The sequence below is a fragment of the Thamnophis elegans genome, chromosome Z, assembly GCF_009769535.1.
Source record: "Thamnophis elegans isolate rThaEle1 chromosome Z, rThaEle1.pri, whole genome shotgun sequence".
Lineage (NCBI taxonomy): Eukaryota > Metazoa > Chordata > Lepidosauria > Squamata > Colubridae > Thamnophis > Thamnophis elegans.
This window is the reverse complement of record NC_045558.1, coordinates 127345083-127359080: the sequence shown is the minus strand read 5'-3', so window position 1 is coordinate 127359080 and position 13998 is coordinate 127345083. Positions and strand designations below refer to the sequence as shown.

The 13998-nt window shown below is 46.2% G+C and overlaps 1 protein-coding gene across 2 annotated transcripts in view; it reads right to left on the bottom strand.

The window, feature by feature from the left end:
- KHNYN (KH and NYN domain containing) overlaps positions 1 to 9102 on the bottom strand; it is a 34948-nt gene extending 25846 nt beyond the window's left edge. The window contains exons 1-2 of one of the 2 annotated variants that reach the window (XM_032234941.1): positions 8870 to 9102; positions 3540 to 3794 (exon numbers count right to left, since the gene is read on the bottom strand). In XM_032234941.1, coding sequence (XP_032090832.1) covers positions 3540 to 3737 — 198 coding nt within the window. In that variant the 5' untranslated portion in view covers positions 3738 to 3794; positions 8870 to 9102. The remainder of the gene's footprint in view (positions 1 to 3539; positions 3795 to 8869) is intronic. The other variant, XM_032234940.1, reaches the window with a different exon arrangement.
- Positions 9103 to 13998: the final 4896 nt, after the last annotated feature.

Below are 13998 nucleotides of genomic sequence, written 5' to 3'. Positions count from 1 at the left end.
AAGACACTCCAAAGTATAAGACGCACCGAGCTTTTGGGGAGGAAAACAGGAGAAAAAAATCTGCCTCTGCCTCCCAGCAATTTGCCTCCTTGCAGCAAACAGCCAGTTTCAGTTTCAGCAGAGCCTGATTAGCACAAACAGCTGATTGCCATAGCTTATTGCAGCGTGTCCCACTTTCAGTCTCCGCATTCTGTTTTCAGCTTCTGCATCCCCCATTTTTGGCCTTCGCGTGCTCCATTTTCCACCCATTCCGGACGGTGGGGATCGGAATAGGCAGAAAATGAGGATGAAAACAGGGTGCATGAATGCCAAATATGGGATGCGGAGGCCGAAAATGGGACACGTGGAGGAGGAAATAGGCAATGGCAATCACTGCAGCCTGAAACAGCTGATGGTCGGGAAGCCGATGGGACCAATAATAAGCTGCTTGTGATAATCAGGCTGTGCAGCTTGTTTGTTGGAAAGAAGCTTGTTTGTTGCAAATTGCTGGGAGACAGAGGCCAAAGGGTGGGGGCCAACGGATGGGCATGGCTATATTCGGTGTGTAAGATCCACCCAAATCTTCACCCTCTTTTAGGGAGGGAAAAATGTGTCTTATACTCTGAAAAGTATGGTAATTGTATTATTTCTTGAGTTTGCTAAAAATTGGCATAGTCATAGCTCACAGCACCACTATTTTGCTTCCACTTTGAATAATACAATTAAATAAATCATTTTATATTATATGCATATGCATATTTATAATATATGTGTATGTGTGTGTATAGATATACATATACATTTAACATAATTCTGGAGGTGGATGCTAGTTTAATAGCAGAAGCCACCTATCCCCGGCAACGTGGTTCTATATTTTCCATCTTTTTTTACAAATCATATTGATGTATTTTCTTTGTTTTCTTTTTGACTGTTTTCTTTTTGTTTTCTTTAGTTGTTTTATTGTTGTTTTACTTTTACTTAGTTTAAGCTTTCTTTTTATATCTTCATTTTGTATGGATACAGTGTGCGCCACTTAGAGTAGGCATATGGCAAGATAGCTAGAAAATAAATTGTAATAACAACAATAACAATAATACTAGTAGTAGTAGTAACAACAACAACAACAACAGCAACAACAACAAGAGTTTCTGAGTCAAGTTTTAAATCTATTCATATGTATTGTTTCAACTACTTCAAATAAGCAATATTCGCTTAAAATCAGGAGTGGAATTCAGTCGGTTCGTACCTGTTCAGGCAAACCGGATCTTAATTTTGCATCCGGTTCGTTGAACTGGTTGTTGCAAGGATCAGCTGGCCCATCCCACCTCATCCCGCCCCTCCCAGGAGTCTCCACACAGCCCGTTCATCATGCCAGGTAAGTGCAGGGCCCGCGTGGAGGGTCTGGGAGGGCAAAAAAATGAAAAAACATTTTGTGCCTCCGGAGGGCGGATGAGGCTGTTTTCACGCTTCCCTAAGCCTCCAGAGATTGAAAAACAGGCCTTCCGGAAGCCCAGAAACGGGCTCATTTCTGGCTTCCGGAGGGCCTACAAAGCCGGGGGAGGTCGTTTTTGCCCTCCTGGAGATTCAGGGAAGCCTCCAAACAGCGAAAAATGGGCCTACCGAAAGTTCTGGAAGTCTGAAAACAAGCTTATTTCCAGCCTCCGGAGGGCCTCCGGAGCCCAGGGGAGGCCGTTTTCGCCCTCCGGGAGGCTCGAAAAAAGACTCTGCAGCCTGGGGAAGGCAAAAATTCCTCTCCCCAGCCAGGTGCAGGGTGCCGAGTAGGCCACGCACACCCAGCAACCAGGCAGAGAACCGGTTACTAAAATTTTTGAATCCCACCGCTGCTTAAAAATGTTTTTTTTGGAAAACTAAAGAAAACATAAAACAACATTGAAGCAGTCCCTGCGCTGTGTCAAGTGATCCTAGGAATCCTTGCATAAGCCAATTTTTGTCCACATTGGACTGCACAGAATGACAAAGCACAGCGTTACGTAAATAAGGAAGTGCCTCTGTTTATGCAGCACAGATAAAGCAAGTGGTGTAAATAAGGAAACACAGTTCATCAAATTGAGAGCATTGGAAGCTCTTCTATTTCCCCCCCCAAAAAAAAACAGTCCCCAAACGTTTTGCCCCGTTTTCCTGCAGTGAAAAAATAAAATGAAAATTGTTCAATGTGAAGACCCTTTTGGTGAAGCAGATTGGAAACTATGCTAAGTTTTGAGGGCATGATTCTAACCTGCTTGGCCAAGGAGGAAATTTATTGGAATTAAATGAGATTTCCCAAAAGGCCAGAATTTATTGTTAATAAATCTGGAAAATATCAATCCACCTTGGGCTTTCACATTAAACATTTATTCCCAAAGTTGGAGGAAAACACACCAATCAGTACTGTCTCAAAAGTTCTTTTCGAAAGGCAACTGGAACTTTTTTTTGGCAGGGGGGATCATGAAAATGTTTTGCTTCTTAGCCAATAAGCTTTTTCAGTTCTGACTGAATGCTGGGGAATGGAAGGATTTATATTCTTTGCAGTCATCTTGTTGTGGCCCGCCAGTAGCCAGCAGAGCTGGCAGCAGATTCAGACAGTGAGGAGGTTGGGGAGGGACATTGGTCAGTCCTGGAGTCTGGGGAAGGCTCTGTTGAGGGCTCTGTGTCAGAGGCAGAGATGGGACTAGAGCCATTTGAGGGTTATCAGATGCCTTCAGAGTCAGACATCAGTGAGGCAGACGAACAGCCGGAGCCTGTTCCCAGTGTGCGCATGCACAGAGTTGCCAGACGAAGGGAACAGCTAAAGAACAGGGGCCGACTTGGGAGTAAGGCCACATGTGGATGATGAATGCCTCCTCCCTGAGGAAATAAAAGAGGAGCGAAAGGGGAGTGGAGTTTGCAGGAGACAATTAGTTCGCTTAATTGGTTCGTGGCTCTCTGAGACTCCTTGCCAAGTTTTGCAGGTATCGGTCAGCTCTCCAAGCCAGAGAAGGTCTGTGACTGTAAATCCTCCCTCGAAAGACTTTGGTGGGAAGGTAAATTAATAAAAGGGGGTTTTTTTTGTTGGGATGAGGAGTTTGCTTCATGCTCTGGTGAAGCCTAGGTTGGAACAAATCTGGTCGTGAGCACTAAGTCATGTTTGCTATTTGGCTCTGTTTGGAGGACAGAACCCTTCAGTGGAATCTCCTTCAAGTCACCTCAATTCATTAGTGACTTCAAGGCTGAACCCACGTCATTTCCTTGATAAAGCAACTTTTCCAACACCCCAATCAAATTTACAGACCTCGGGTTTCCAAAAAGTATCCAAGTTTTTTCCAACTTTAGATTTAGATGACCAGAGTTAGCTAGGCGACAGAAGTTAGGAAACAAAACCACCATTCAAGGCTTTGGGGAAAGTGCCACTCGTCAGACTGAATAACGTCTTCTCATGAAATAACACTGACCCGCATTTAGAGAGGACTACATTGCTCCAGGTGGCCTGGAGACTTTTGTTTCCCAAATAGCAAACAAGAGAAGACCATGATAAGCTGCTTTATAGGCATTGAGCCTGGATCGAGGATCAGAGCTGGCCTCACCTTTGCCCTGCGAAGATTATCTTGGCTTCCTTGCAGCTGCAACCAGATCTTCCTTGCTCCTTTGGGGTCCAATCCCAGCACCCCCATGACATTCAGCTCCACCTGAAAGAGGCGCTCAATCTGGGGACGGTGTTGCATCAACATCTCCTGGGCCTCCTCGGCCACCGCAAATTCGTCCAGGATCCTGCTGTTCGGCATGACGGAAGCCTGTGTCTGGCAGCTCTTCAAGACACAAGTTGCTACGTGGCTAATAAGCTGCAGGGAAGAGAAACCAGGCTGATTAAAAGGGTTGTGGGTGAGAGATGAATAGAATTGAGTTGAGTTGAGTTGAGTTGAGCTGAGCTGAGCAGAATATTGAGTAGAGTATTGTGGAGTGGAGTGGAGTGGAAGAGAAGAAAAGAGAAGAGAAGAGAAGAGAAGAGAAGAGAAGAGAAGAGAAGAAACTTCTTTATTGGCCAAATGTGATTGGACACACAAGAAATTTGTCTTTGGTGCAAATGCTGTGTGTACCAAAGGAGATTAAAATACATTTATAAAGAATAAAAAGATACAACACAATGATAGTCAACTAATAAGCTATCAAATCATACTAATAAACAAGTAAAACAATATAAACTGAAAGATACAAGCAACATGGTTATAGTCATAAATGGGAAGAGATAGATACTAGGAATAATTTGCAGGCTTAGTAAATTATTTGAGTGTGTTCTGGGAATTGTGGTTAAGTAAAGTGATGGCATTCGGAGAAAAAATTGTCCTTGTGTCTAGTTGTTCTGGTATGCAATGTCCGATAGCAATGTTTTGAGAGCAGAAGTTGAAAGAGTTTATGTCACAGAGTGAGGGGTCTGTTGATATTTTCACAGTCCTCTTTTTGTCCCATGCAGTATACAAGGGACGGTAGATTGATAGCAATTGTTTTTTTTTCTGCAGATATAATTATTAGCCAAGAGAAAACAAGGGAGCAAAAGGACACTGGATGCAGCTGCTTAAAAGCTTTCCAATCCCACAGGAGCCATGAAACATCAACATCTGCCTATTCCATGGCTTTGGGAAGGACACAGTAGGCTGATAAAAGTGCCAAATCCAATCAAATCATCTGGCCGAATATGCGAAGCAGCCTAATAATGTTTGATTCTCACCAGGCTCAAGGTTGACTCAGCCTTCCATCCTTCCGAGGCGGGTAAAGTAAGGACCCAGATTGTTAGCGGGGTGATAGGCTAACCCTGTAAACAGCTTAGAGAATGCTGGAAAAACACTATGTTATTGTTATTCAAAGTCCCATGACTGAAAAAAAGTAAAGGAGGAGGGACCTGGAATGGAGGTTGGAGGGGGGCAATATTCAGAAGAACTGACCAGTTTTGATGAAAATAAGTTTGATGAAAAGAAGGACTGGGGGGGGGGGGGTTGACATGATAGCAGCATCTCAGGCCACAAAGAAGAGGGAGTCAAGCTATTCTCCAAAGCAGGGGTCGCCAACATTTCGGTCCTCAGGGACCACTACATTCATAATTTTAAATCCCGCAGACCACCAATATGATTTTTTTTAAAAAAAGATAAATAGTATTTAGTGCAATGTAAAAAAATGCAAATAATTTGACCACTGCTCCAAAGCACCCGAGGGCAGGAGACAAGAAGCAATGGGTGGAAATTAATCAGGGAGAGAAACAACCTAGAACCAAGGATAAATTTCCTGACATTGAGAACAATTAATCAGTGGAACAACTTGCCTCCAGAAGTTGTAAATGCTTCAACCCTGAAAGTTTTTTAAGAAAATGTTGGATAACCATTTGTGTGAAAGGGTGTAGGGTTTCCTGCCTAAGCAGGGGGTTGAACTAGAAGACCTCCAAGGTCCCTTCCAACTCTGTAACTCTAACCAGCTGCCCCTTCCCATAAGGATGCATTAAATTTCTTCTCTCTCTATTTGCAAATTGCAAATTGGATAGGATGATTTGCAAAGTCCAGCTTCTGCACCAATAAGGGGCTCCTGTGAAATAAAGCTGCACGTATCATAAAAATGACCCCTTGGAGTTGAAAGAAACCTGCCAATGGCGCTGAACTGCAAACCCTCATTTGTATACAATAGCAAAGAACATGCAAATGAGAAAGAAACTTCTGTAGAAGTCAGATTAGGGCTCTTTCCCACATGCACAGTCTAAACCCGTGATGGCGAATCTATGACACGTGTGCCAGAGGTGGCACGCAGCATCCTCTCTGACGGCACCCGAGCCATTGCCCCTGTTCAGCTCCGCCGTGCATACATGCACACCTCCCGCTGGCCAGTTGGTCTTTGGGTCTCTGCTGCGCATGCACAGGGGGTGGGGCATATGCCGGAGGCATGCTTGCATGTGCAAGGTGCATGCAGAGTGTGTGTGTGCATGCGGGACCACATCCAGGGCCATGCAGAGGGGGCTGCGCACATGTAGGGGAGCCCGTGCATGCACTGGAAGAGGGTCCATGCATGGGGCGCGTGTGGGCAGAGGAGGCTGCACCAACATGTGCGCATTTTCCGCACTCGGTCCGGAAAAGGTTCCCCATCACTGATCAAAACACTTGAATTCATCCATGTGAATGGGTGTCCAACCTATGGCCCCGTGGACCCTACGTGGCCCAGGACAGCTAGCAATACAGCCCCACAATAATTTGAAAATTATTAGGCTATTTGCATAACATTAACTATTTTAGATATTTTATATGCAGCCGAAGACAAGCGAAAAAAAACTGGGTGCCTGTGTTTCTAAATGCTTAGCTTGAAGAAATAGGTTTCGATTCCCAAAGCCTACAAAATGCTGATCTCATCTTCCAGGAAGAGTGGGGGAAGGGGGGGGAAGCTTGACTTCCAAGACAAATGCAATAATTACATTATACAGGTAATGCTCGACTTACAACTGTTGATTTAGTGAACCTTTAAAAGTTACAACATCACTGGAAAAAAAAAAGGCTAACGACCTTTTTTTTTCAGATTTACGACCATCGCTGCATCCCCCACGTTGGTCACGTGACCAAAATTCAGATGCTTGGCAACTGGTTCACATTCACGACCGTCGCTGAGTTCCCGGGGTCCTGCGGTCCTCTTCTTTTGAGGCTTCCTAACAAGCAAAGTCGGCGAGGAAGCCAGGTTGACTTCACAACCGGGTTACTAATTTGTCAACTTTAACATCTGCAGCAAGAAAGATCATAAATGGGGGCAAAGCTCGCCTAGCAAATGTCTTGCTTAGCAACAGAATTTTTAGGCTCCATCATGGTCGTAAGTTGAGGATTATGTGTATGATATAGTGACCGCAAAGCAAGGGAAAGGATATTGGCATAAAAGCATTGCTGGGGGCCTATGTGAAATAATCTTTCAAGCACAGAATCAGATAAAAAGGGCCCCGCTGGAGACTGGGGGCCAATCGTTTCAACCCATGCCAACTTCTCTCACAGAAGTTATTTTCTAAACTTAAAATTTCGGGTACATTTGTCAGATTTATAATCTTGCCTTTCCTCAAGAGAGATCGAAGGAGGAGGCAGACTCCACCACGCCTCAGTTAAATGATTAGCTGGGGATGTCAATGGTTAAAAGATCAGCAGATTGTAAAAAGGAAAGTAAATGTAAACAGCAAAGGCCTCCCTCAATTCACAGAATAACATAAAACAACAGAGTTGGAGTAGTGACAGGTTTCATTTTCCTGGGCTCCAAGATTATCATAGATGGGGACTGCAGCCAAGAAATTAAAAGACGTTTGCTCCTGGGGAGGAAAGCTATGGCAAATCTAGATAGCATACTAAAAAGCAGAGGCATCACCGTGCCAACAAAAGTGCGTATAGTCAAGGTTGTGGTTTTCCCAGTTGCAATGCTTGGCTGTGGAAGTTGAACCACAAGAAAGGCTGAATGCCAAAGAATAAGGGGGGGGGGGGCTTTGAACTCTGGTGCTGGAGAAGACTCCTGCAAGTCCCTTCACACCGGTCAGTCCTAGAGGAAATCAACCCTGACTGCTCTTTAGAAAGCCAGATCCTGAAGATGAAACTCAAGTACTTTGGCCACCTAATGAGAAGGAAGGACTCACTGGAGAAGAGCCTCATGCTGGGAAAGATGGAGGGCAAAAGAAGAAGGGGACGACAGAGAATGAGGTGGCTGGATGGAGTCACTGAAGCAGTAGGCGTGAGCTTAAATGGACTCCAGAGGATGGTAGAGGACAGGAAGGCCTAGAGGAATGTTGTCCATGGGGGTAACAATGCTTCGGACATGACTTTGCAACTAACAACAACAACAACAACAACAAAGTTGGAAGGGACCTTGAAGGTCTTACGGTCCAATTCATGGCAGGGGAAGGATCCATCAAGGAGAGCTGCCCTTCATCCCACTTGGACTGGGTACCCACCCAGAAAATGTGGGGTGGAGAAATGCTGCCCAACTGGACACATACAAAACTACGACATGCAAAACACGCCACTTCCCTTGCCAAGGGGATTTCTCATTTATTTTCATACTGTGTGGCAAAGTGAAAGGAGAAACCAAAACAACAACAACAACAAAAAGTTTGCCTGGGCATTTTCATGGAAAGGACGGACTGTAAATATCCTCAGAGCCAAAGTCCGGTCAGCCCCAAAACAGGGATCTCCTACCCTAGAGGGGACCAGCGTCATAAAAGCAAAGACCACAACCCCCGCCCCCCCTCAAAAAAAAAAAGGACGGGAGAAAAGAACAACCAGAGGGATCCTCAACCCCCCCCAAAAATCCTTTAACCTTAAACTGTCTACTGTTGGCCTCCCCCTATTCCTAAGAGATCACATAAGCACACCAGCGTGCCTTCCCTCCGTCCTAATGTTCCCACTTCCTGTGTTCTTAGACATGTTTATTCTTATTCCTTATCTTATCTTGTACATGAGTGACAAACTAGACAAAATAAAAACAAACAAAAATAAAATTAAATCCTTCACAATCACAATGTCTTCTTGGCAAAGGAGCCTTGGCTAAAAGATGTGCCGCCCCGCACCAGCCCACTCCGCGCTGAAGGGGGGGGGGATTTCCCTCTCTGCCCCGATGATCGGACCGAAGAGCTCCCCCTCAACCCGACCGCCCCCCCTCCCCAACTGACCCCATTCGGTTCTCTTTGGGTCCTCGGCATCGCCAACTCTTGCGCCTCCCGCTCGAGATCCATCACGAGCCCAGGGGGCGGTTGGAGACCCTGCCCGGGTCGCCGCCCCGATGGCTTGGGAGTAGTGGGGAGGGAGGACGGGATTGCCCAATCGCCTCTATTCCTTCCCCACCCCCCAGCACGACCCTCCCCCTTCCCCATTTGCAACGAAAGGGGGAAGGGGTGAAGTCCCCCGAAAGAGACCGCGCGCCTTACCCGCTGGAGTCGCCAAGGGAGCCCGCACAACTACTCCATGCGTTCCCATCGCTGCTGCTGCTGCTGCTTTCGTGGGCCGTGTGTGTGGAGAGACAGAAAAGGAGGGAGGCTCTTGTCCCTGCCCCAGCCCCTCCCGCGAAAGACCACCACACCCCCAAAACTCAGCAAACTTAGCGCTCAAGTTTCAGCTTCCGTCTTAGTGCCAAGCGGAAGCGCCCGACGGCTTGTTGCAGAGCTGGAGTTTCCCAGCTGGGCGGCGCGTCAGGAGGGGCGGTTCCTGTGAGGCGGTGACTTGCTGCGCGGAAGAAGAGGTTTCTGAACATGGTCAGAGTACCATCTCTCTCTCTCTCTCTCTCTCTCTCTCTCTCTATCTATCTATCTATCTATATACACACACACATATATCCATCTTTATCTGCCTACCTTCCTACCTATCTTTATCTATCCTTATCTGCCTGCCTGCCTGCCTGCCTGCCTGCCTGCCTGCCTACCTACCTACCTACCTACCTACCTACCTACCTACCTATCTATGTATCTCACCTACCTACATATGTCTACCCATCCATCTATTTATTAACTATTATCTACCTATTTAATCTATCTACCCATCTATCTATCTATCATCTGTCGATAGAGATAGATAGATAGATAGATAGATAGATAGATAGATAGATAGATAGATAGATAGATAGATAGATAGATAGATATAAATATATATTCACCCATCCATCCATATCTATCTATCTATCCATCCATCCATCCATTATTTATCGTTTATCTACCCATCTATCATCTGTATCATCTATCCATTTATTATCTATCTACCTACCCACCCACCCATCCTCTATCTATTCCTATGGCTCTCCTTTCTCTGTCTCTTTCTCTCCCACTCCTCCCCCCCCCCCTTTGCAAAGGTACATGGTTTTTCTCCATGCCCAGGCATCTAGCTGGGTTTACGCAATCACACAATCTCCTGACCAGGATTAGCTGGCGCAGTCGCCCAACGTGCAAATGTTGATTTTAAAGCCTCTCAGGAGGATGCGTGTTTGTGCGAGTTATCATGTTTACCAATCCTTTCAGGTGGCTTGTGCTTCAATGAATCTGCAACTCCGGGCAAAGGTTGGAATTGAGCAACTAGCTAAACACTGGGTAAACAAAGTCTGTAAGTCGAATGAACACAAACACAGACACCCACACATATGCTTCAATGTGCGATTATACAGTATTGTGTGCCTGCTAGATTGCCCCCATGGGTAATTCTTGTTTTGTTGTCTCCTCAAATGAATGACTACATTAAAAAGGAGGAGGGGGGAGGAGGAGGAGGAGGAAGAGGAGAAAAGAAGAAGAGGAAGAAGAAGAAGAAGGAAGAAGAAGAAGAAGAAGAAGGAAGAAGAAGGAAGAAGAAGAAGAAGAAGAAGAAGAAGAAGAAGAAGAAGAAGAAGAAGAAGAAGAAGAAGAAGAAGAAGAAGAAGAAGAAGAATATAGGACTTGCGGGCTGCACCGATTGGGTGCAGAGTGGCCACCCTAACCCATGCTGCCGTGCCCAGAACCCAGTCTCCACAACCCTCCAACTATTGCCAATACCCCAAGCCGAGAACTGGCTTAGTCTAGCCTCAGTTTCCTGTCTGCAAAGGTTTCTGCATTGCTCTGGAGTGAAACTGGTTCAGGACACCATGAGAAGTTTCTTAACCTGAAAACAGCTAAAATAATGAACCTCCCACAAGGCTAAACACAAGCGTGAAATGGTCGAACGCCTAGCAGCCCCCTCCTGCCTTTTTTTTTTTTTATGTCACTGCAGTGCCGTGACATCCTGAGAAACCCCCTAAAACAGAAGCAAAATTTCCCCAAGAATCAGAAAGGATGTCGGCTCCCCCAGGAAAAAGTTAGGTGCAAAATGCCCCACTTCTGGTTTCAATCAGCTATGGCGTAACCAGATAATTGCATTTACCGTAATTTCCCTCCCTTCTTTATGTTCTTCGTTGCCACTGGACACCTTGAGTTTGCTCTGTGACATTTGTGGGGTTTCCCCCCCCCATCCCTAGACTTCTTCTCCCCCTCCAAACCTTACTGTACTTCTGCAAACCTCCTATGGTTGATGAAATCATCCCACCAGTAAATATTTCTATTTTTGGCAATTGTATTTATAATCCAATTGGAATAGAGATGGAAAGGGACCTTGGAGGTCTTCCAGTCCAACCCCATACTCAAGCAGGAGACCCTATACCAGTGATGGGTAACCTTTTTGTTGTCAGATGCCAAAAATGTGCGCATGCACGCACATGTGACAGCACACGCATGTGCCAGCATCCATAATGCAAAACACACACAATCCCCCCCCCCCGCTCCCCTGCCAATACCAGCTGAGCTTGGTATTTCCTCCAGGTGTCAGGGGGAGGACATTTTCCCCCTCCCCAGGCTCCGGAGACTTTCCTATAGTCTGGGGAAGGTGAAAACAGCCTCCTGCGGCCCTCTGGAAGTCCAAAAATCAGCTGGCTGGCGCACACATGCATGCTGACGCCCACAGCTCATGTGCGGGCAGATATGGCTCCGTGTGCCACCTGTGCCATAGGTTCTCCATCACAGCCCTATACTGTTTCAGACAGGTGGCTGCCCAGTTCTTTTCTTAAAAACCTCCCTTGTTGGGAGCACCCACAACTCTTGAAGGCAAGCGGTTCCACTGGTTAATTGTCCTCCCTGTTGGGAAGTTTCTCCTTAATCCCAGGTTGCTTCTCTTCTTGATTAGTTTCCATCCATGGCTTGTTGTCTTGCTTTATGGGGTTTGGGGAAATAGATTGTCTCCTTTCTTTGAGGTGGACCTGTTGCTTTCAAGTTTGCAAGTTTGCAAGTTTAGTAACATTTATATGCTGCCCAATCCCGTAGGACTCCGGGCGGCTTACAGTACAGAAATATGTCAAAAATAAAATACAGGGAAAGAATAGATAGATTTAAAAACGGCACACCATACACTCCGTTCTAAATGGGGCTGGACCGTATTTTGGGGTCAACAGCTCCAGGCCTGCCGGAACAGCCAGGTTTTAGTGGCTTTCCGGAAGGCCGAGAGAGTGGGAAGGGTCCGGATCTTTGCGGGTAGATCATTCCACAGGACCAGAGCAGCTACAGAGAAAGACCTCCCCCGAGTAGTCGCCAATCGGCATTGCCCGGTTGACGGTACCCGAAGGAGGCCCAGCCTGTGAGATCTTATGGGTCGTTGGGAGGTATGTTGCAGGAGGCGGTCCTGCAGATATCCAGGTCCCAAGCCATGTAGGGCTTTAAAGGTAATAACCAGCACCTTGAAGCGCGTTCGGAGACCGATGGGAAGCCAGTGCAGCTCACGGAGGATAGGTGTAGCATGGGTGTATCTAGGTACACCCAATATCGCTCGTGCGGCCGCATTCTGGATCAATTGTAGTCTCCGAACACTCTTCAGGGGCAGCCCCAAGTAAAGCGCATTACAGTAATCAAGCCTCAAGGTGACAAGAGCATGAGTGACCATTTGAAGTGCCTCCTGGTCCAGGTAGGGCCGCAACTGGTGCACCAGGATAACCTGGGCGAAAGCCCCCCTGGTCACAGCCGACAAGTGGTATTCTAATGTCAGCTGCGAATTCAGGAGGACACCCAAGTTGCGGACCCTTTCGTGGTGTGGAGACAATAACTTGGTCCTTAACACCAGTAAGACTAAGGAGCTTATAGTGGACGATAGAAGGAATAGATCAGACATCCAGCTCTTGCTTATCAAGGGAGACCAAGTGGAGCAAGTGGCCAGTTTTAAGTTTCTGGGTGTTATCATAAAAGAGGAGCTGACCTCACATTGCATCATTAGTCACAAGGGCCCAGCAGAGATTATACTACCTGAGACTTCTCAGGAAACAGAAACTGAATGGAAAACTGCTAGTGACCTTCTATCTCTGCACCTTAGAGAGTATGTTAACTTATTGCATCTGTGTGTGATTTGCCAATTGCACAGTGGCAGATAGGACAGCGCTCCAGAGAGTCAACGTCATTGCCCAGAAGATCATCGGTTGCCCTCTCCCTTCTTTGAAAGAGCTTTATAACTCCCACTGCCTTAAGAAAGTTCAAAAACATTCTTAAAGATCCATCTCATCCTGGGCACCCTTTTTTTTTTAACTATTACTATCTGGCAGACGGTACAGGATAATAAAAACAAGAATAGGCTGAAAAACAGCTTCTATCCCAGGGCAGTAAACATATTGAATTCTATGGTACAGTGCAATATTAATGCAGTATCGGGGGTTTTCCTTTTCAGTTATATAGCATGTGAAGGATGTGTGTTCGTGTTTTTGTTTTTATAGTTATAATGCACACTGAAGATGGCATTTAATTTCGTTGCACGAGGTGCAATGACCATAAAGTAAACTCAAACTTTGTGGCAGCCCTTCAAATCCCGGAATACTCAAACTGAAATACTGAAGTGCTTCAAGATCGAAAGTGGGAGTTTCATTCCAAAAATTAGCAACCGTGATTCCCCCTCCGAAATTTAAAAAGCACGGGCATTTGAGAAGGTTGCAAAAGTGGGAATATTTTGATGTGTTCATCTTTCTTTTCCAGAAATAAATGCTTTTTACCCTGCGGTCCTAAAGCAATCTGGGGGAAGTTTCACTTTTAAAAAATTTTGAGTCGCCATGAATCACTAACCCTGCCCAGAGTCTCCCTCCAACCTTTTTCCATTCAGCATCGTAGAGGTCGACCTTACAGCCATTCATTTAGTGATTGTACAAAGCCACAACGGCACTGACTGTTGACTGTTTTTCCACACTTACGACCACTTTAGCATTCCCCACAGACACGTGATCACGCTTGGCACCTGGCCTGGATTTATGAGGTTGTAGTATCCCTATTTTTCACACTTACGACCTTTACAGCATCCCATGGTCATGTGATAAAAATTCCGACGCTTAGCACCTGGCTCATATTTATGATGGTCGTAGTGTCCCGGAGAGGGGGGGGTCATACCAGTGGTGGGTTCCAGATCCTGTTCCAACCGGTACATCACCCACATGGACGTGCGGGACGTGCGCATGCGTTGTACTTGCCTGTGATGCTTCCACAAGCCTCCGCGACGCTCCAGCTGCTCGGTGGAGCATCGCACAGGCGCCGTACGTGCCACGCGC